Source organism: Nomascus leucogenys, chromosome 12 (genome assembly GCF_006542625.1).
Source record: "Nomascus leucogenys isolate Asia chromosome 12, Asia_NLE_v1, whole genome shotgun sequence".
Lineage (NCBI taxonomy): Eukaryota > Metazoa > Chordata > Mammalia > Primates > Hylobatidae > Nomascus > Nomascus leucogenys.
Window position 1 is genome coordinate 10,542,377 of NC_044392.1, and position 20,170 is coordinate 10,562,546.

A 20,170-nucleotide genomic window follows, 5' to 3' on the forward strand; every position below is an offset into this window, starting at 1 on the left:
TGAAAATCCCACATGTTATTTCCCCCCTTTTACAAATGTTATTCTCCCCCTTTTACAAATAAGGAAATTGAGGGCGGGAGAGCTGGGGGGCTAGTCTCAGGCAGAACAGAGGTAAGTGGGGGCAGAGACGACAGAACTCAACAGAGGAGGATTCTGAAGCAGAGCAGGTGGGACTAAGTGAAGACCTGGAAGGAGGTGGAGAGGGAGTAGGACCTATGCCGGCTGGAGGAAGAGGAGAAGGGGACTCGTGGGTGATCTTCCCCCTCCTTCAGCCAATGCAGACCGTGTAGGTAGAGACATCCAGCAGGGAGCCGGGCGGGGAGTGGCTCTTGCCAGCTGCCTTTCTGGAGGCTCAGGCTTCCCGAGGTCTCAGAGCACCTGCCTCTCAGGGAAGATTCGAACCTCTGCAGGCACACACGGAATGCTGCTGGGGCAAGCTCCTGGGACACCATGAAACACTCAGCAGCCCTCCCACAGAGAACTTCTGAAGCAAGAAGGAAGAGGGCCAGTCGCTGTGAGCAGGTGCTTCATCAATCCTGCCTCTGCGTGGCCTCTAAGGGATCCAGTGGCATGAGAATACAGAGACACACGAGGGCGCTCTAACCAAACAGCAGGCGGACCCGCGTCCATCCCTATGCGGAAAGAGGGTTGGCATTTTCGAAGACCTTTGGTCCAGTGTTTTTTCAATGCAGCTGCTATTGGTATTTTAGGCAGTAGGTTTCAGGGGCATTTGCTACCCCTGGCCCCCTTCCCATCACTGACTACCCTGCTCCCCACATTTCCAAGCACCCTCTCTCCTGAGAGCCCCTGCTGGTCAGTGCCACCAGAAGATGCCAACTGGTGGCCCTGGGGAGGGTGGCAGTCTCTGTTGTCCCCCAACCTTATGGAGGACTCCCGTGCCTCCCATGCCGACCCTGTGAGTTAGGCGCTTGCAGGTGCTAGAGGATCAGAGGTCCCCGCTGACAGCCGTGTTGGCCCCGGCTCATGGGGACTGTCCTGCACAGGAAGCACATTTTCCTCTACGTTGTTGTCCTTAAGGGCTGTGCAGGACCAGGCCACCCTGATCACACCAGGGACACAGACACAGGACCCTGAGACAGACGCCACAGGACCTGCTCACAGACACCCATATCCCAGGAAGCAAACACGTGGCCACACAAAACACAGCTGGCACAAAACTTCCACAAAGCACGTCTGAAACAAGGCACCCTTCCAGAGCCCAGACAGTCCCTGAAGCTGTGAGCTCTGAAACGTTTAGACCATTGGTTTCCCAAAGTCAAGCATCAAAGGTGAATAACTACAAATGAGATTCAAAATATTCACCAACCATTGAGCCCTGGGCCCCAGCCAGTCAGGATGGGGACCAGTGGAAACACCTGGTACATACAGTGTGCAATCAGCCCTGCAAACAGCCTAGTCGGCTGAGCCCAAGTGCCCCGTGGGAAACCAGACATGCCAAGATGGCCATTGGGCAGTACAGAGGTGACTTTTGGAGAATACATGTCAAGACAGACAGAAGTCTGGACGTTTGCTGGGATACTGGGATGGCAACTCCAATGCAGGAACTAGAGACCTGGCCAGGATCTGAGAAAATGAAGGGCTGGAGAAAGACCCAGACCCCTCCAGATCCTCAACAAATACCCAGCATCACCCATCCCCACCAAGAAGCCCCATGGCATTCTTAAACAGAGGGGACTGAGAGTCCCAGGAAGGTGATGTCTGCTGAAAGGCATCGCTGGGACCACAGGGCACCTGTGGGCAGAGCCCTTGCCAACTGAGCCACTGCTGCCTGTGAACACCGATGGGCACCAGTTCTTATTCCACGGGAAGCAGACGATGAAAACCAAACATGAGTCTTACCCTCCTTCGAAGATTTTGATCCTCGCCGGCTCCCCTCTCTGGGAGGCAGGAGCATCCTCCTCCGGCTCCCCTCTCCTCTCTTCTTCCTTCTCCACTCTAGCTAGATCTTTCTGGCCTTCCGGGGAAACCAGCGAAGGGAGGTGAACCTGGCCCACCGCGGGAATGACAAAATCATTGCTGGTTAAAAGTGTGTCCTCAGCCACGAATGCAATGCTAATAATCATGCCTTACACGGTACTGCACAAGTACATATATGCAATCTTCACACTCCCCCATGCAGAGGTGCTATTAGCTCCACTTTACAGAATTAAGGAAACTGATCCCCAGAGAGAAGTCCCTTATCCAAGGCCATGCCATTAGTTGGTGTTACAGCTGGAACCCTGTCTCTTTCAGGTTAACCTCCCGTAAGACCTGTGTTTGTTCTCCGTCTTTTACACTAGTCTGGGAACTCCGGGGGACAGGTCCTCAGCTTGGTCTCCTTGGGCACCCCAGAACCCCACACAGGGTCTGTCTCAGAGAAGATGCTTAAATAATGTTGAACACATGAACAAAGGCTCCACTCTGCCTTTGGAGATAAACTGGTCCAGTTCTTGTTTATAGATCAGAAAGCTAAGGTCACCCAGCGAGTTAAGGGCAGAGCTGGGAGCAGAGCACAGGTCTCTTGCTTCCAGGATCTTGGCCCTCCTGAGCTAGTACCAAAGGCCAGGAGCTGGGCTGAGGACCCTGACCAGCAGGACGTCCCCAGTTCCACCATAGAGACAGGCACAGAGAGGCTGTGCAGACTCTGGGCTGTTAGTCCTGCAGGACCCACCCTCTTTACAGAGCCATGCCTCAGTGATGAGAGCTGGCTTAAGGGGAGGGCTGGCATTGGCCGTGTGCATCCTACACATCTTCCACTGTCCCAAGGACATGCCCTCTAAACGCTGCAGTGTTGTCAGGGGTGGGTGCACTCTTGCCTAGGGAGCAGAAATGCTGTGCTTAGGGCGGGGGCTGGGAGTGAGAATTTCCTCCTACTTCATGCCACTGTCATTAAGGTCATGAAAAACCATGCTGTTTCCAGCCAGTGAATGAAGCAACCACATTTCCTGATGCTGGGGCAATCTAAGAATGGCAGCCCCCTTTGCCAGCCACCACACCTGCCCCCACAAGGACAGCATGGGGCTAGGTAGAAAGGTGCCTGGCTGGGAATCGGGGAATCTGAGTTCCAGCACCAGATAGGCCATGGCACACTGAGCTGCCGTTTGGTGGATGACTTCACCTCTCTGGGCCTCAGAGTCTGAGGGGATTTAGACCATCTTGAAGATCAACTCCAGGGCAACTTCTGTGACTCAGTGACCACCAAATAATCTCTTCAGATTTGGAGGAGGGGAGTGGAAACTGAGCAAGATCTGGACTGCCGCTTTGGCAGAAGGCAGCTAGTTTTCTGCAATACCCTTGGGTTTCCAGAGCCTACCATTTCCATTCCACCCCAGCCTGAGATCTAGACTGTCCATGGAATGACCAAGGTGCCTCCCACAGGCAAACAGACTACTTCTCCCTCACAGCCTGCCATGATATCTGGGCCACACTGGAGGAGGCTGGTTTGGGTGGCAGTGTACCACTTTCCCAGGAAACACAGTGTTGGAATTGAGCAGGGACCAGGGATCCATTTTAGCTTTTGATGACAACAATATGAATAAGTACAGCTAAAAATACTTACTGAGTGCCAGTGTGGCATACACTGTTCTAAGCACACTCTGCATGTCTTAACTCATTTAATTATCTCCACAGTCCTGTGAGCTAAGTGTTATTATTATCCCTATTTTACAGAGGATGAAACCAAGGCTCAGAGAGGTTAAGATATTGGCCCAAGGTCACATAGCTAGTAGGTAAGGTAGTGGGATTCAAACCTGGGCAACTTGGCACCTGAGTCCTTATTCTTAATCACTTTGTGACAGTGCTGTGTTGTTGTCAAAATGATTCCCAAGGAGGAAAAAGGAAAGAATGTGGCTACAAAGTGGACTCTTAATAAGCTGGGGTTTCTCCAGGGTTTATACGCGGAAGAAAATATCTATGACCAAACAAAAACATCATGGGGTGTCCTAGACCTGCATGAAGATGGTTTGGAAGAGCTTCAAAATGCTAAGATAGACCTAAGGACCTTTTCAGAACTACTAACAGAGAATAGAAGCCACAAGCTGACAAATGTCAGCTCAGTACAATAAAGAACCTTCTTAGAGCACTGTCCAAAGATGGATTGGACTGCATCATGAGATGGTGAGTTCCTCTTGCTGGAAGTATGCAAGCAGAGACCAGAGAGAGGTGTAGTTGCATGAACGCCTTAAGCCACAGACCATGTGGTTATACTAATGTACCAGATTGGTGCAATTCTGGAAGGAAACATGCCAGTGAACCAAACAGAATATTCCAAGAAAAAGTTCACAGGTTTTAGGAGCATTATAAATAAATAATTGCCGAATCCAAATTAACACTTCCTTTCTCTTAAATGGCCTGTAACATTTTCAGTCAGTAAAAACTAGAAGCAGCTTAGGTAATTCAAAAGGGCATTGGGTAAAATCTAGTTCTGATATAGGCTCTGCCATTTTCTGTGTGGCCTTGTGAAAGTTACTTAGCCTCTCTGTGTTTTGGTCTCCTCATCTATGAAATGGTGATATTGTACCCTAACTTTCAAGTTGGTTGTGAGGAGAAAAGTAACATTTAGCATAGTACTTGGTACATAATAGGTACCCCAAAAGTTAGCAGTGTGAATAATTATAACAGCATCTTGGGAGTAGTCACAGCTAGTAAGAGACGCTGAAGAGGAAATTAGCATGACATTAACACAAAAGTGGAAATGTTGGTCAGGGATGTCTGTAGACTGACAAAGACATCTAGGGAATAAATCTGGAAAACAGTTCTGTGAAGAACATCCAGTCAAGCTAAGGACAAATTCAATGCACAAAGTTCACTCAATGACAAAAGGGGAAGATATGAGAGCATGGGAAATTATAGAACACAGTTTTGCTCACTTATCTACAATATGAATTTAGTTTGCGGAATTTAGACCTAATTTGGTCACGGCTTCTGGTCTGAAGACACACTAATGAACATTTTTTAATTTGCAGTCATCTTTTAAGATTTTCTCTCCTCAAATAATTAAAAGAAGAAAAATAGACTCTTTGGAGTCAGATAGGTCTGGGTTCAAATTCTGGGTTTGTTCAACATTTGCCAGATGACCTTGACCTTTCTCAGACTCTGACCCTCAGTTCCCTAAGCTATAGAAGGGAGATGGTTATGTTACTTCAGAGGTGGAGGCGAGCAGTGACTAGATTCAAGGGCCCAACACCGTGCCTGGCACCATGAGGCTGCTCAATAAACAAGACCAGCTGTTATTCCACAAATGCCAAGTCAGCATAATCCAAATCCCCAGGCTGGTCTTGTCAGGGTATGGTGGTGGCTTTTATCTGAAGTTTGAAATTATTGAATTTCAAACTTGCTGAGCTTTCAGGGGACCAGTTCATTTTATAGCTCCTGATGTAGCCTCAGATCAAAGGCAATGAAAGAGTAAACATTAGGGTTTCTTGACCACAGAGCACAGATAGGTCAAACTGTGAGTGGCATTGCCATCCACTGGTAAGGAGGGATACTGCAGCACAGCTCCATTTGCTGTCTTACTCCCAGAAAAGGAAGAAGGAATATTTCAGGGGTTGTTTGTGCCAAATTCTAGAATCTTGGAAATGGGAAGATTTAAAGTGGTACTAGAGAATGGAAACAGCAGATGTAAGAATTAAGAAAAGCAAGAAAAGACTAACAAGACAAGGGATATCCATATAATGAAGGAGAGGTAAAAAGTTCTAAAATTGCTACAGGCATTCCTGTTAGCCAAGTTTTCCAACTCAGTCTTTTGGAAAATTTCTTTTTTTTCTTACGGAGAATGTATCTTTGATTTTACAACAGAAATTCATGGGAGAGCAGGATAACTTTATGGCTAACTTTATTGAAGTGTATCTATTCCAATGATATGAGGGATACAGTGACAAATAAACTCAATAAACATGTTTCCTTGTAAGGTGACCAGTCTCAGCTTTCAGAGAGGAAATCTGACTACTCATCTGCTCTAGTTCTGCAACTGGAACCTGAGGATACAGTGGCTTTAAAAGCTCACCAAGGGCTTTTGCAAATCAGTGATGAGAAGAAAAACAAGGCTGAACTTACCTCTGTCATGCGGGGCTTGCGGGAGCTGGACGGCACCAGCCTTCCTGCCTCAGGATGCGGAGCTGTGGCCATGGTGTATGTCTCTTTGCTCACTTTCTGCTTAGACCTCAGGAGGGACAAAGCAGCTTTAGTGGAAACCCCCGGAAGGTTGGGGTTGTACAAACTTATGCACCAACCAGCGTAAACAGAGGACCTCCTATCTGCATGCTGGATGTGATTTGGCTTAATGTAGTTTAAATAGCACCAACTGACATTAGTGGTTGTGTGGAGGCTGGGGAACTGCAGTACCTTCTTTGAGTCCGTACCTTCTTGTGACTTGGCTGGTCTGGAGGACGTTTCTGACAGAGGCTGAGAGCTGGGAGGTGCCAAGGAGGGGAGATCAGGTTGTTCCTTGGAATCTTCTTTCTTCACGCTCAGTGGGGGCAACCCTCTTCGGTGAGGTTTGCCAGATGGCTGGGGATATTCCTTCAAAGCTTCTGAGCCTGGGGCTGTCCCATGGGACAATGCAGGGTGAGGGAGGGGAGGAATTTCCTTTGTGTCAGATGGATCTGAGGACAGGCTGGACAGCATTTCTAGCTCCCTCCTGCCTTGGCCCTGGTTGCCTAAGTGGGATTTCTCTGGCCTCTTCCCATCCTCGGTGCTGGTAAGGACCACACTGCATGGTTTTACCAGCTCAAGTTTTTCGTCTGCCTTGGAAGCCTCCTCCTCCTTCACTCTTTTTTGCTGCTGGGTTTCCATGGTAAGTTCAAGGCTGCCAGCTGGTGAAAGGACACGTTTGCTTCCCCCTGCTGTTGATGAACTCCCCTCCAGGCTCAAGACACTCTCTGATGACAGGCAAGTGCCTTTTCTTTCGGGTAATGTCACAGGCACTCTCAGGTATGGAGTTGGGAAAGCTCTGCTTTGCTCTTCACTTAACCCAGAAGGGCTGGTCCCAACCTCATGCACATCTGCACCACACACAGTTGTCCCTTTTGATGAGGGTTCCTCAAACTTGGGAAGTGCCACAGTTGCTGAGCTGCCTTGGGACTGGGTGACCAAGATCTGGGAAAGGGTGGTGTACATTGCGCTCCCATAGGACGGCATATTGGTCTGAACACGGACAGGCACAACCAGGGACACCATGGTGTCTGGACAGGCGGGCAGGGCCAGTGGAGGAGCTGATGTAGGTGCTGAGGAGCTGGCTGGGGGAGCCACAGCGGGTAGCCGGATGTCACTGCTGTACTCTGTGCTGGGGGAGAGGCCAGCACTTCCTGTTGCCAGTGGGGCCAAGCTGGTTTTGATCTGGGGCAGATGGCTTTCCACATCACCAGGGAGCTGAAGTGCAAACTGGGATTGCAGAGGCAGGAAAAACCCAGAAGAGAGTGCTGAAGAGGCCGGGTATGGCATGGGGAGGAAGGAAGGGGGCTGCCGGAAGGGGATGTTGGCTGGGTGAGGCATGAGCTGGGGGAGATGGAGTTGGCCTGGGTGCAGAACAGTAGGCTGGAGAGGAAGCGGTGGGGCTTGAAATAAGGAGGGAGGAAGTGGGGGCATGGAGTATGGTGAGGACAGGAGGCTGGACATGGCCTGGGTGGAGAAGAATTCTGGAGACTGTCCTGGCTCATGCTGCACGAGGTGCTGGAAGGAGAAAAGGGAGACAGGTGGGGGCAGGTACGGCTTCTCATGCAGGGGTGTCTGGGCAACAGGGTGGTGGAACACCTGCAGTGCTTCTGTGTAGGGCACAGTGGGCCCCAGTGGGGGCCTGTCCTGCCCTGGGCCCTTCCCTCCCGGGGGCCCACCATGTGAGGTGGCAGCGGAGGAAATCTGGGACAATGAGCTTTTGGTGGAGGGTTTACTGGATGAGGGCTGTGGTTCTTCGCTCTCCTGTCTTCCCTTGGGGGCAGCCTCCAACTCAGATTCTGGAGGCCTGCTCAGAGAGGCCTGTCTCACCAAGAAGCATTTTCTTCTCTCTGGCGGGGCCACCCGTGCTGGTGGAGCCACTGGGGCTGGAGCAGAAGGGCCTGTCAAGGACAAACTGCCATAGTCAAAGGATTTGCTGCGTGTCTCGGTCATGTGGGCAGAATGGGAAACGTTGGGGCTCTGCTCTGAGGCTGACCTCCGCATCTCTCGGGCATGCGGGTGGTGGCTGGGGACAGTCAACATGTGGGTGCCCAGGGGTTTCGGGCGCATGTCAGATGAGGGACCGGGGGCCTCGGCTTTCCCATGGTCATCCCTCTCAAATGAGGCTGAGCGGCTGGACCCACTCAGAGAGACACTGCTTTCCTGGCTCGGGCTGCGAGACAGAGGCACAGAGGACTCGAAGCTGGACTCCCCTGATGATTGGGCCATCTCCGCCAGGCGCAGCCTCTTCTTTTTGGGTGGCAGCTTCTCGGCCGGGAGCTGGGCAAGTGTCTGGCTGCGCTGGGGCCACTGGAACTCCTCAGTCTTCTCAGGTTCCTTAGGGGGCGGCTCTGGCTCTGTGTCTGGCCGGTCAGGCTCCTCGGTTACCAGGATCTCAGGAACCTGAATGTTGGGCTGGCGGACCAACTTGGGCTGCAGGGAGTGAGCAGAGCGTCCGTGTGGGGCAGGTGGGGGTGATGGGAACTGGGCCAGAGGCTTGTCTTCCCCTTCCAAGCCACTCGGCTGCTCGAGAGAATCAGATTTCTCAAAGGAGCTGGTGTGCTGGATGACAGAAATTTCTTTGGACGTTGTTCTCCTCTCCTTCCCTGATTCTGAACCGGACCCTGGCTTGGGAGTCCTTGGCTGGAAGCCCGTAGGTCCCTCCAAGGAGGGCACTGATTTACTTGGTTCTGCTGGTGACTTGGTAGACTCCAGGGGAAGGTTCAGAGCAGCATCGGATGGCCCAGGGCTGCCAAACTGACTTTTTGTGGACTCAAATGCAGGTGGCTCTTCCTCGTCCCCAAGGCTCTTCTCTTTCCTCCTCTTCCTCAGTGGAGTGAGTTCCAGGGTGGTTCCCAGTTTGTAATGCATCATTTGGGACCACGGCTCATGCTCAGTCTGACTCTTTTCGGCTTCTGGAGATATGTGGGTGCCTGCAGGGATGGGCTTTGCGATCTGAAGCTCTGAGCAGTAGTACTTTTTGTGGGCTTCGTAGTTATCCCTTTTCTTGTACCGAGCACCACATATGTTACATTCATAGATCACCCCTTTTGTTTTCAAACCCTTCTTGGTCTTTTTGGTAAGTTCGCTTTCCTTGGGTTCCACTTCGTCTGAGGGCTTGGAGGCTGTGTCTTTGCTGCTTGGTCCAGGCTCCTCGGAACTGTACTCGCCTCCCAAAGGTAATTCGATTGCCGGCTGGCGCTTCAGCATCCGGGGGTGGGAGGTAAACACGTGACTGCTGCGGCTCAGGGCTTCGGAGTCGGTGATATGGTCATCGAAGGAGTAGCTACCTCGGAAGGGGTGGTGGGGGGTGCTGATAGTGCAGGCAGCAGAAGGCATAGAGTGGCTTCTCAGGAGAGGCACAGGGGGGGCGGTACTGGGCGGGTGCTGGAGGCTCAGCAGTGATTGTTCGGGCTTGGTTTTCTCGCTGTGGGTTGACAGGGGCTCCCGATAGAGGCTGGATTTGGGGGACTCCATGCTGCTGCGCCTGGACAGTGAGCTCCGCCTTGGCTTCACGCTGTCGATCTCGCTGGTGTCCACCACGGCCTCGTTGATGGTGATGAGCTTCGTGATGTGCTCGATCACCTGCGTCCGGGGTACAGACAAAGGCACCAGGCTGGGCTTGTCTTCGGTGGACAGGGGCAGGAGGGGCTGGGTGGAGGTGGCTGTCAGCATGGCGGTCCGCTGTCCTATTCGCCCACACTTGCCAAAGATGATCTCAGCATAGGACTTGGCGTTGGTGTTTGGGGGGCTGACCTGCTGCTCTGCACTCTCGGAGCGGGAGAAATAGCCAGACTCAGTACTCCCTTTGCTGCCTGGGCTCAGAAACGCCTGCTCATCAATCACCTTCTTCCTCTCGCTTAAGCGGAGGGCCAGCTTCTGCTTAATTGTGTGGGTGTCTTCAGGTTTATGGCTCAGGGGGTGCTCAGATGAGGGTTCCACAAATGGAGGGGGGTCTTCGAGTGACTGGGCTGTGCTGGACTGGGACAGGGAACAGCGTTCGTGGCTGGAACTGTGGCTCCCAGAGCTGTACAGCCCGCTGGAGAGAAGGGGCTGCTTGGGTCTTGGGGAGAGCTCTGCAGGGTGACCAGAGGTGGCACTAGTCTCCTCTTCAGAATCTGTGCTTTCTCCCTCGGTGGGCTCCTCAAACTCTTCCCCAGGGATCCGCTCCATCTCCAGCCCATGTGGGTACATCTCACCGCCCATGCCTGAGGCCAGGCCTGCTTTGATGCGGTGGGCATGGGACTTCCTGTGCTTGTAGAGGTTACTCTTGGTCTTGAAGGAGAAGCCACAGGGGCCGCAGGGGTAGGGCCTCTCACCTGTGTGTGAGCGAATGTGCTTCTGGAGCACGCTGGGCTTGGCACAGGGCCGGCTGCAGTACTGGCAGATGTACTTGCCTGGCTTCTGGGGCTTCCTCTCCTTCTTGTGTGCCTCTTCTGTGGGCTTCAAGGAGACCTGGGAAGGACGAGGCACAAAGACTTTGGGGACGCCAGGAAGGTCCTCGGGGGGAATGATGGAAGCGTGGGAAGGAAGGAGCTGGCTCTGAGGATGGAGCCCAGGGGCCACGAAGGAGCCAGAGGGTCCAGGTCTCATGGGGTCAACCAGTTGCCATGTGGACCCCTCCAGGAGATGCTCAGGTTTGCCGGGTGACATGAATGCTGGTGTCAGAGGGTGCTGCGGAAGCTGTGAGATGTGGACGGATGCTTCGATGGGGGGCCTTTTGGGGGGCTTCTGCTGCTGGCCTGTTTTCTCCTGAGAGCCTTCCCTAAGAACTGATGAGGGGCCCGGGAAGGGCTGCGGGGCTAGGAGCTCTTGAGCGGGGCTCTCTTGGGTGGCAGCTGTGCTGCTGCCTGGGTATGGGACGCTGGAAGAAACACTGGTTTGAATGGCCTCTCCTTTGGTCAGCCGCTTCCGGGGACTTCCCTCAGCCTTCTTGGTGCCCTTGACACTTTGTTCAGGATCCATGACCTTCACAAAGACTTCAGATGCTATTCAGGGAGAGTCAGGGCAGGCTGCATTTACGAATAATCCCAGTGTCCCAAGGAGGTGTCCAGCTTTGGCCACATTGGTCAAGAGCTGCAGAAGCCAAACCCAAGGCAGCTTTGGGAGTTTTTTGCAAGTGTCACTGGCTGTGAGTGGACTCGGAGCAGGTCATCAGGGCCCAAGCTATTCTATTGGTGAGGCATGGCCCTCTACTTTGCAGACAGAAAACGCACCAGCACTTTCTGCCTGAATGTCTGTCGGGAAAACGTCATGAAGGATGTCAGTATTGCCATTGTATTGTTTCAGCTGGCAGTGGCAGGTGGCCCCCACGAGTCCCCTGTGTGCTATGCGAACGGTTGAAGGTTGGAGACATCTGTGTCCACGGCCCAGTCATCCCTGGTCCTGGCACAAGATATGCCACGCTGGATGCTGGGGGTGGCTCTTCTCCCCTTTAGTTCTGCGTTGGAGATCAACGGCCTCAGAGTAGAAATCACGCTCTTCGTCTGTGTGATAGATGTACACACACGGAAATACACACACACAAAAGAGAAGACAGAGTTACTGGGACTCATGCACAGCCTGGGCAGCCCAGACTCGGTGCCACACCTGGCTGAGACCCCTCAAAAGTTAACCAGGGAAACTCAACCAGAACCACAGGCTCCAGCTCCACATGCCCAAGCCCTGCAATTCTTTCCTCACCCGCTCCCACGTCAGTGTTGGGTGATCTGAATGCCAATGTGTTTCTGAGGACTGTGGCCATGTGGGATGTTGAGAACAGAAGGCAAAGTGGGCTCTGGGAACTGCAGGGCGGTTAGGGACAGAAGGCCTGGGATCTCATCTCTGTTTTGTGATCCACTCCGAGTGGGTCTGAGCTCTCTAAGCCTCAGTTGCCTCATCGATAAAATAGATAACAAATCCTGCCTCGACTGTGCCTCAGAGCTGCAGTGGGCCCAGTGAGATTGGAGATGCAGATGCTGCTGGGTGAACTCTGGATGGGGCCGTGGCTGGTGCAGGAGGGAAGTGCCTGTGGGTTATTCAGGGGTGAGTTTTCCAAGGGGTAGATTATTCTCAGGTTAGTTTTTCTCTCTGGTCCTGGGTTCTGAAAGTGTCCATGAGGGACATCATTCACTGCATTTTACCCCCTTGCTAACCTACGCCCCAGCCCATGTTTGAAGATAAAACTGCAAACTACCGCCACAGCCTGTGAGAACTTACAATCTGACACAGCTGTGACCATTTGCTTGATCCAAGCAATTGCCAGGAGGATCATTCTGGGAGGTTCCTCTGGCTTTGCAGCCTTTCCTTGTCCAGTCAGTGCCCCCGGGATGCCATGGAAGTATGGGGATCATTGCCCTCAAGTGGAGGAGCAAAGTTGGTTTGCGTGGAGCCCCAAGTGTGTGCCTCCTCCTAGGGCCAGCTGCAAGCTGGGCAGTCTCAGCTTCCTGGGCTCCGGTGCATCCTCAGGGCCCTCCTCCCCAGGAGCAGGGTTGGAATCCCAAGGCTGGAGTCACCATGGACTCCATCTCACCCAACCACCTGACTTTGGACATCAGGAAGGTGGCTTACTGAAGGTCCCTTGTTGCTAACAGGCAGTGTTGCCACCTGGACCCAGGCCTCCCATGGCCAGAGTTTGTTCCCCAGCCCCTTCTCAGGTGTCCATCCCCTGGCATCCCCTGGCGAGGCCCTGGGTGAGTGATGAGCATCTCTGTGCTTGCTTTTTCTCCTGTGAGCATGCCCTACCCCCAGCATCCTGCCCTCAGGCTCCCCTCATGCCCACACTCTGCTTTTCACTAGGTGTGTGATGATACAGACTTGAAAATTCCACTTACTATATTTTTGCAGGTGCTCAGAAGATGAACAAGTCTTTAAGACTCAAATAATTGTCTCTTAAAGGGCAGGGCCCTCGGACACTGTGATATGCTTTGGAGGAACAGGTGATTTGATCTTTTAGCTAAAAAGCACATCCTCTAAGTTCACTCCTTTTGTGTTCCTTTTCTACTTGGTGCTACAAAGAATTCAAAGTAACTATAACAAAACCATATTTATAGAAGAATGACAAACTATAAATATGAGAAAATTATAAATAAGAATAACAAATCAGAATAAAATGGAAATAAGGCAAAAAGTCAGGATTGGTGGGATAAAAAGAATACTGCTATACCAATAATAAGGACTTATGGTGTTTCTATAATTCAGCTATGCATTTATATATGAGCTTCCTGGCAGCCAAGGAGAAAAGGGAGATTTGGTCCATTACGGAGTCTTATAGCCAGAGAAGAAGGAACATCTAAGTTTCTTGCAAAACTTTTTCACGTAGCACTTCAGTCAGGAGCAGTGAATGATGCAGGAGATCATTTATGTCTTCAATGACACCCCTCTGGTCATTGAATACAGTGACGGATTCAATGACATCCCTCTAGTCATTGGATATGGTGCAAATACAGTGACTGATATTTGTCAATGAAAGACCGCGTATCAGCAGAGATTCTCCTATGAGCAGTCAAAGGCCTCCTGTGACTTGTACTGAAGCAGGCTGAGTGTGGGGAAGACAGGGAAATCTCATTTCATTAGATTACATCTCAGTGAACAGGGTGGCCATATAAGATACCATACAAACTGGGACACTTGGAGAATGAAATGGGAACTACTAACAATCATGGAGGAACAACAGGAATAAACAAGGACAGTCCCAGGCAAACCAGGACAAAACGGTTACCCTTACAATTAATATTTGCCTTATGGCCAAAACTAGGCATAAGTGCCAACTGTCTCTGGGTGTCTCGTACAAACTTTTGATCTCTTCTATGGAGACTAAAGTTACACCATGATCTTCTGATAGATTCTTAGAGACTGACCGTCTAGTCCATTCCTCTCACTTGACAGAGGAGACTGAAGGCTAGAAAGGTGATATGATTTTCCCTGAAAAGCACACGGGAATGGTGACAGGGCTGGACCATCCTGTGCCTCTTGACCCCCCAGCCAGGGCTATCTCCCACATCAATTAATAGAAGTTCTCTGTGGCTTCTGTGGCATGATGGACACTGCAGTCTATGGCCCCTAGTCCTATGGAAGCACCAGCATGGCCCCAGGGGACATCACTGTATCCACAGCAAGGGGGAGTAAGGAGTTGTCTAGCATCTGAACAACAGCGTTGCCCTTTCAACCTATGTCCTAACCACACTGCAGCTGCTGGAGAGAAGAAATGGGGAGCCCAGCAAAGGTGGGGGAACTCGTCCTGGCAGCCTTACCCCGGGTCTTGCTTACCTAAGTTAAGGTGGGCAGAAATGCTGAGCCTTCTAAAAATCAGACATGGTAGACATGGTTTGCAGTACACACAGAGAACTGCTCTTCGGGCTGGGCTGGGCCTCCTCGGCCTGGCTGCACTGTGATGGAGAGGCCTTTGGGTGCTATGTGTGGATAATCAAGGGTTGGCTATACTTACTATTCTTATTGATCCTTTCATGCAAGGATCTGAGAGCAGCCCTGAAATACTAGCTAGTGGTAAGCTTTGCTTCTTCCGATGGATGGATGGGACCCTGCGGCATGACTGGGTGGTGAAATGATCAATCTGAGTGGGGGTCAGCTGGCCAGGCAGGACCCTACATTGTTTAGTCCTGCCTTCTCCCCTCACTGAGCCACAAGGCTCTCCCTGGCAGGTGGCGGAGCGCCCAGCAGCTGGGGTTTGGTGCAATTCCCAGGGCCAGGTGGGAGGGGCAGGGAAGATGAAGGAGACAGTGAGATGACTGTTGCATCATCAGGTGACTGCAGGGCCAGCACTGCCTGCCCAGGGTCAGTGTCCAGCCTGCACCTGTGGGCTGGACATGGTGTTTCTCCAAGGAGAGGCCTCCTATCCACACTTCTGAGTGGGGAGCAAAAAGGCCACAGGAGCACCGTTGGCTGCCAGGGCGCAGAGTCAGCGAGGCCTGGGAGCCGGAGGGGCCACCTTGTCATTCTGCACACAGGCATCTGAGCCATGGTGGAGAGTGGCTAGCCCAAGCCACACTGGGACTTGGACTCCTCGACTAGTGCTCTCTGCCAGCCTGCTCTACCACATCACGACAGGTCTGAAGTGCTTAATAGGAGGGGCAGGGGGAGAAGGGCAGCCAGGACCACAGGTGCAGATGTAGGGGAACCTGCAGGACCTAAGGAGACTTCTGTCTTGGAATGGATTCTAATTGTGGTGCGGCATAAACTAAGGACCGTTCTAATGACTGTGACCAATAGACACTAAGAACATGGTTCTTTTCTACCTTCTGTGGTTCTGAGGGTATGTGTGAAATTTTAATACAAACTTGAAGTGATAAAGAAAAAAGCCACTTTTCCGGGGAATTGGTGAGAGCACCTGTAAAAGTCACCAGAGAAATGGGCCCAGGAGCTGGGCCAACAGAGGCCTGAACCCCAGACCAGAAGAGCATGGACAGCCTCTACTGATGGTCACAGAATGGGCCATGAGGCCACTATCAGCCACCGAGAGCTCTAGCTCAGAGACCAGCTTATAACCCTGAGGGGAACCTGAGCTTCAGCAGCCAACTGGTTAGCATACCTGACAAATTAGCTCCCACTTCAAGAAGTTTCCTTCGGTCTAACTGTGGGAGCAGCCCAATAGGAAGGAGATAGGGACTTGCTGGGGTTGGAGCCACAAAAGCCTCAGGGGAGTGGGAAGTAATGGAGGAGCCTGGGGCCAAGGCAGGGAGGCCTGAAGCTCTGGAACCAAACTGGAAAGCACCTTCTGTATCGAAGGTGTCAGGACAACATGACCATGGCCCAGGGTGGACACCCCAGAGGACAGTTCCAGAGGGTGGGTGGGAGATGGGCTCTCTCAGGTGGACAATTCCACCAGTCCTGGCAGGAGGCCAGCTTGAATCTGCCTTGGGCTCTAGACTGAGGAGCTGGGGTCCCCAGTCAAAGTTAGATAAGGCTGGGGCAAGACGGGGGCAGGGGCCTGATGTCCAAGGAGCTGTTAGGCTACGCTAGCCCCAGGCTGGTGGGGCTTAATACAGCTCTTTGTTTGTAATTTACTTATACACACACTCCCACATATCCCAACATGCCAAAATCTGGTCAAAATTTTACTGGCAGTAATAAAACATACTGATGTCAAAAATATAAGAAAACTTTCCTATTAACTTTAATACCTGGGAACCCAGGGCACAAGGCCACAGGCTGAAGAGGAGGCACTCAGTAAATATTCTTATTTAATGACCTAGCAACAAAGCCAGTGCCCCTTCTAAAAATCTCTGTGTACGACACTCTGTGTGTGCATGTATGCATGTGTGTGTTTAAGCTGGAGCAGAATTCTTCACTTGCAAAAAAAATACTAAAAGTGGCTGTGGGCTCAGGTGGTGGCAAAACAAGCCAGATATAAGGATATGGGTCTGGAGATTAACAGGGATTGGTAGTCAGAGAGTCACAGAAGAATGTCTGGGCAAAAAGAGAGGCCAAGGTCAAGGTGGGGCTCTGGCTGGGAACAGGGATTGTGGCAGAGACTGAATATTTCTTCCATTAGCCGGTTCTCTTTCTTGTAGTAATCAAAGGCCCCCAAGCTGGGTCTATGGCCACCAGCTAGAGGCTGCCTTTCCCAGCCTCCCTTGCAGCTAGTTCTGGCCAATGATGTATGCAACTTCTAGGCCACAGCCAGAAGGAAAAGTGCTTGCCCTCCACCTCTCCATTTTGTCAGGAAGGAATATGGATGTGGCAGGGGTGAGCCGACTGTGACCACATGGACAAGAACATCACCCCAAGGAACAGTGGGACAAAAAGACAAGAAGACAACGTGAAGCAAAGACACCTGCCCCTGAGAGAGACATACATCTTTGAGCTTGTTACTTGGTTCCTTTTGGAGCAGTTGAACAAATACACTAACTCATCCAGGGGACTGGAGTGTGATGCTGGTGTCTGGGAGGCTGAAAAGGGTTTGGCAGAACCCAGGTCTAGGTAAGTGGGGACACAGGGAGAGGTAGCAACACAGATCAGGGTTTAGTTCTAAAGCACAAGACAGGCACCAGTAGCAAGGTTAGCATCCAGCCACTAAACCCATGCATGCAGCAACACAGCACAGTGACTCCCAAGGTAGCTTTGAGACTCAGGCAGCCTGCAGCTGAACCCTGGCTCCTCCATCTCCTAACTGATGATCCCCTAATCTGGGCACCCCTCTAAGCCTTAATCTCCCCATCTGTAAAACAGGGACAGTAAAAGTGTCATATGTGGTTTAAATTGAGTTGACTCACACAAATCGCTTGGCATGGCACCTGACATATAGTAAGCATTCAATAAATAATAGTCATCATTGCTATTGGAGAAAGCATTTCTGTGGAGGGGCTGTCATGGCTGTGTGGAAAGATCTCTAGACTAGATTCCAGTCCTGGCTCTGCAGCTTTTAGGCTGACAGGCTGTCATAAGACTGACTGGGGTTATCATGTATATAAAGTCCCGGGCACACAGCTGGTGCTCAAGAAATGAGAACCAAGGTTGAATTCGGAGGTCAAAGCAGGGCCCCCACAGAAGCCAGTGTCACGCTGACCCACCAGGATACTGGGATAGACCTGAGTTCCCCCAAACAGAGGAAGCATTGGTTCTTGAGTTGGGCAGAGCCTTGGCCTGCATGCTGGAGCCATGTGGTCCTAGCAGTGGGGATAAGAACACAGGCAGGCGATCAGGTGGTGACAGGTCTGATGGATCTGACTTTATGTGACACTTTTCAGATTGAATGCTTCATACTAACCCACGGCACAAGCTAGAACTGATAATCATGGATGAAAATCATCACGATCCTGGCACACAGCTTTCCAGGCCACTAGATCCATCTTCCTGACTCCATGGAAGCCACACTAGATGGTTCTCCTACTGAGATTGAGACTTTGCAGCCTCCAATGTACTTCTTGGTCACTGGATTTTCATGAGATAATGACCATTCAGTGCGGACCATGGCAGAGAGGCTCTGTCTTGTCAGTGTCCTGAATTCTAGCCTCGATTACTGCCAAGTAGAGGAGTCACATGAGCACACTCCTGTCCTCAAACTCACAACACTTGCATCCCTCTTATTGCCATTTGATTCTGGGAGACACTGACTCCCAGAGAAGAGGCATGACCGACCCAACGAGAGCGGGCTGGGAAGTCTTCAAGCCAAACTAAAGACATTTCTGAGTCCTTCGATCTGCTGTTTGGGGTCAATTCCTCCTGAACAGCAGGTGCTGCTTGACACTGACTTGACCTGCTTGGGAGCTCTACAGGGGCAGAGAGGTCTGGGCTGCAGGTGGGACAGTGAGTAGCACACCTGGTGAGAGCCAGGGGGCTGAGCACCTGGGTCTCCTCACTACAGGCAGCCGGCTGCCTCCCTGGCTTGCTTGCTTCAACTTTCTCTGGGGGTCGGTCTGTGGGTTACTTCCAGCAAGGGCAGTTCAGGAGGCCTGGAGTCACCTCGGCTGCCATGGGTCTGGTAACCTGTGGCAGGAAGCCCTGGAACACACAGGTCTACTGTGTGACCCTAGGCAAGGCACTTTCCTCTCTGGGCCTCAGTTTTCCCTTCTGTAACATGAAATTGGGCTGAATGACCTCAAGGTCACTTCCATTCTGACAATTTTGGATTTTGAAATCTAAGACCAGGTGACAGTGTGGCCAACTGAAAAACACTGGCCACGTTTCCTAGTTTGCTCAGGCTGGCTGCAATAAGCTTGCTTAAGGTGAGGAGAATTCCACAGGGTAACTTACGCCTCAAATTCCTGTTAGACCTTGGTCAAAGTGAGGATCCATCTAGGGATACCTGATAATCTTTATAAAAGGCAACCCTCCCCATGGGACTGACTGAGAGGTGGACTGGCAAGGTCAGGCTCACCTACTGGCCCACCCCACCATCTTCTTGGCTTCTCTGGGGGAAGGGCTGGGGAAGGATCCTGTGCTGGCCTGAGCTATAGTTGCTGACACCAAGCAACCTGCAATTGTTGGTGGAAGCCGTGCCTTTCCTGCAGATGCTTGGCTCACCTATAACATTCTAACCCCACTCAGGTCAGGGTATCCCACAGCATTGACCTACCAGCAATCAGGGGGTTCTGTGCAGAGAAAACTACCCCTGCCCAGAGATCCGCATGTGTCCCAGCAAGCAGCCCAGGCCTCCTGGACACCAGCTTCTGCCAGTCTAGGCCCTGGCCAGGTCCTGACCTGCTGACCCTCTCTTGGGCTGTCACCACCTCCACCCCTGTCCCCAGCCACATCATCAATCCCCAAATCTGGTTGTTTCTGTTCCCTGCCTCTCCTTTGGGCTCGAGTTCCTACCCCTAGTTTTGTCGAGACCAGAAGTTCCAAAGACCAACGACAGAATAGAAATGCTGGGGAGCTTTCTCCTTCTTTTAAAAAAAAAATTCTTAAAAGAAATATTACTTGAAAAAATTTAAACCACTGCAGAATTGTACCATCCTTGGCTCTTTCTCCTGAATGTCCCTGTCTCCACATGCCCCTCCCCAGAGAAGCTACAGTTAATTTAATATATGTTCTTCCCGACATCCTAATATATTTATTTATTTATTTATTCATTTATTTATTTATTTATTTATTTTTTGAGATGGAGTCTCGCTCTGTCGCCCAGGCTGGAGTGCAGTGGTGCAATCTCGGCTCACTGCAAGCTCCGCCTCCTGGGTTCACGCCATTCTCCTGCCTCAGCCTCTCCGAGTAGCTGGGATTACAGGCGCCCACCACCACGTCCGGCTGAGTTTTTTGTATTTCTAGTAGAGACGGGGTTTCACCGTGGTCTCGATCTCCTGACCTCCTGATCCGCCCGCCTCGACCTCCCAAAGTGCTAGGATTACAAGCGTGAGCCACCGCGCCCGGCCTCCGACGTCCTAATATATTTATATTGATCTACGACTTGTTTTTTTTCTTTTTTTAAATCTATGTATGGATATCTAGGTTTACCTCTTTCTTTTGGGGGGGCAGCAGCACTGTATTCCATTTTTGGCTGTACTCAAACTCAGCCAGTCCCTTACTGATAGATATGAAGGTTGTTTCCAGCTGTTTCTATTCCAAGAAATGCTACATAGAATATCTT

At 51.5% G+C, this 20,170-nt stretch overlaps 1 protein-coding gene across 5 annotated transcripts in view; it reads right to left on the minus strand.

Annotated features, from left to right (window-relative positions):
* Positions 1-20,170, minus strand: part of HIVEP3 (HIVEP zinc finger 3) — a 522,650-nt gene that overhangs the window by 67,036 nt on the left and 435,444 nt on the right. For all 5 annotated transcript variants that reach the window (XM_030823601.1, XM_030823604.1, XM_030823602.1 and 2 more), the window contains 2 exons: positions 6,055-11,636; positions 1,861-2,006 (listed from right to left, as the gene is read on the minus strand). In XM_030823601.1, the coding sequence (XP_030679461.1) occupies positions 1,861-2,006; positions 6,055-11,115 (5,207 nt within the window). In that variant the 5' untranslated portion in view covers positions 11,116-11,636. The remainder of the gene's footprint in view (positions 1-1,860; positions 2,007-6,054; positions 11,637-20,170) is intronic.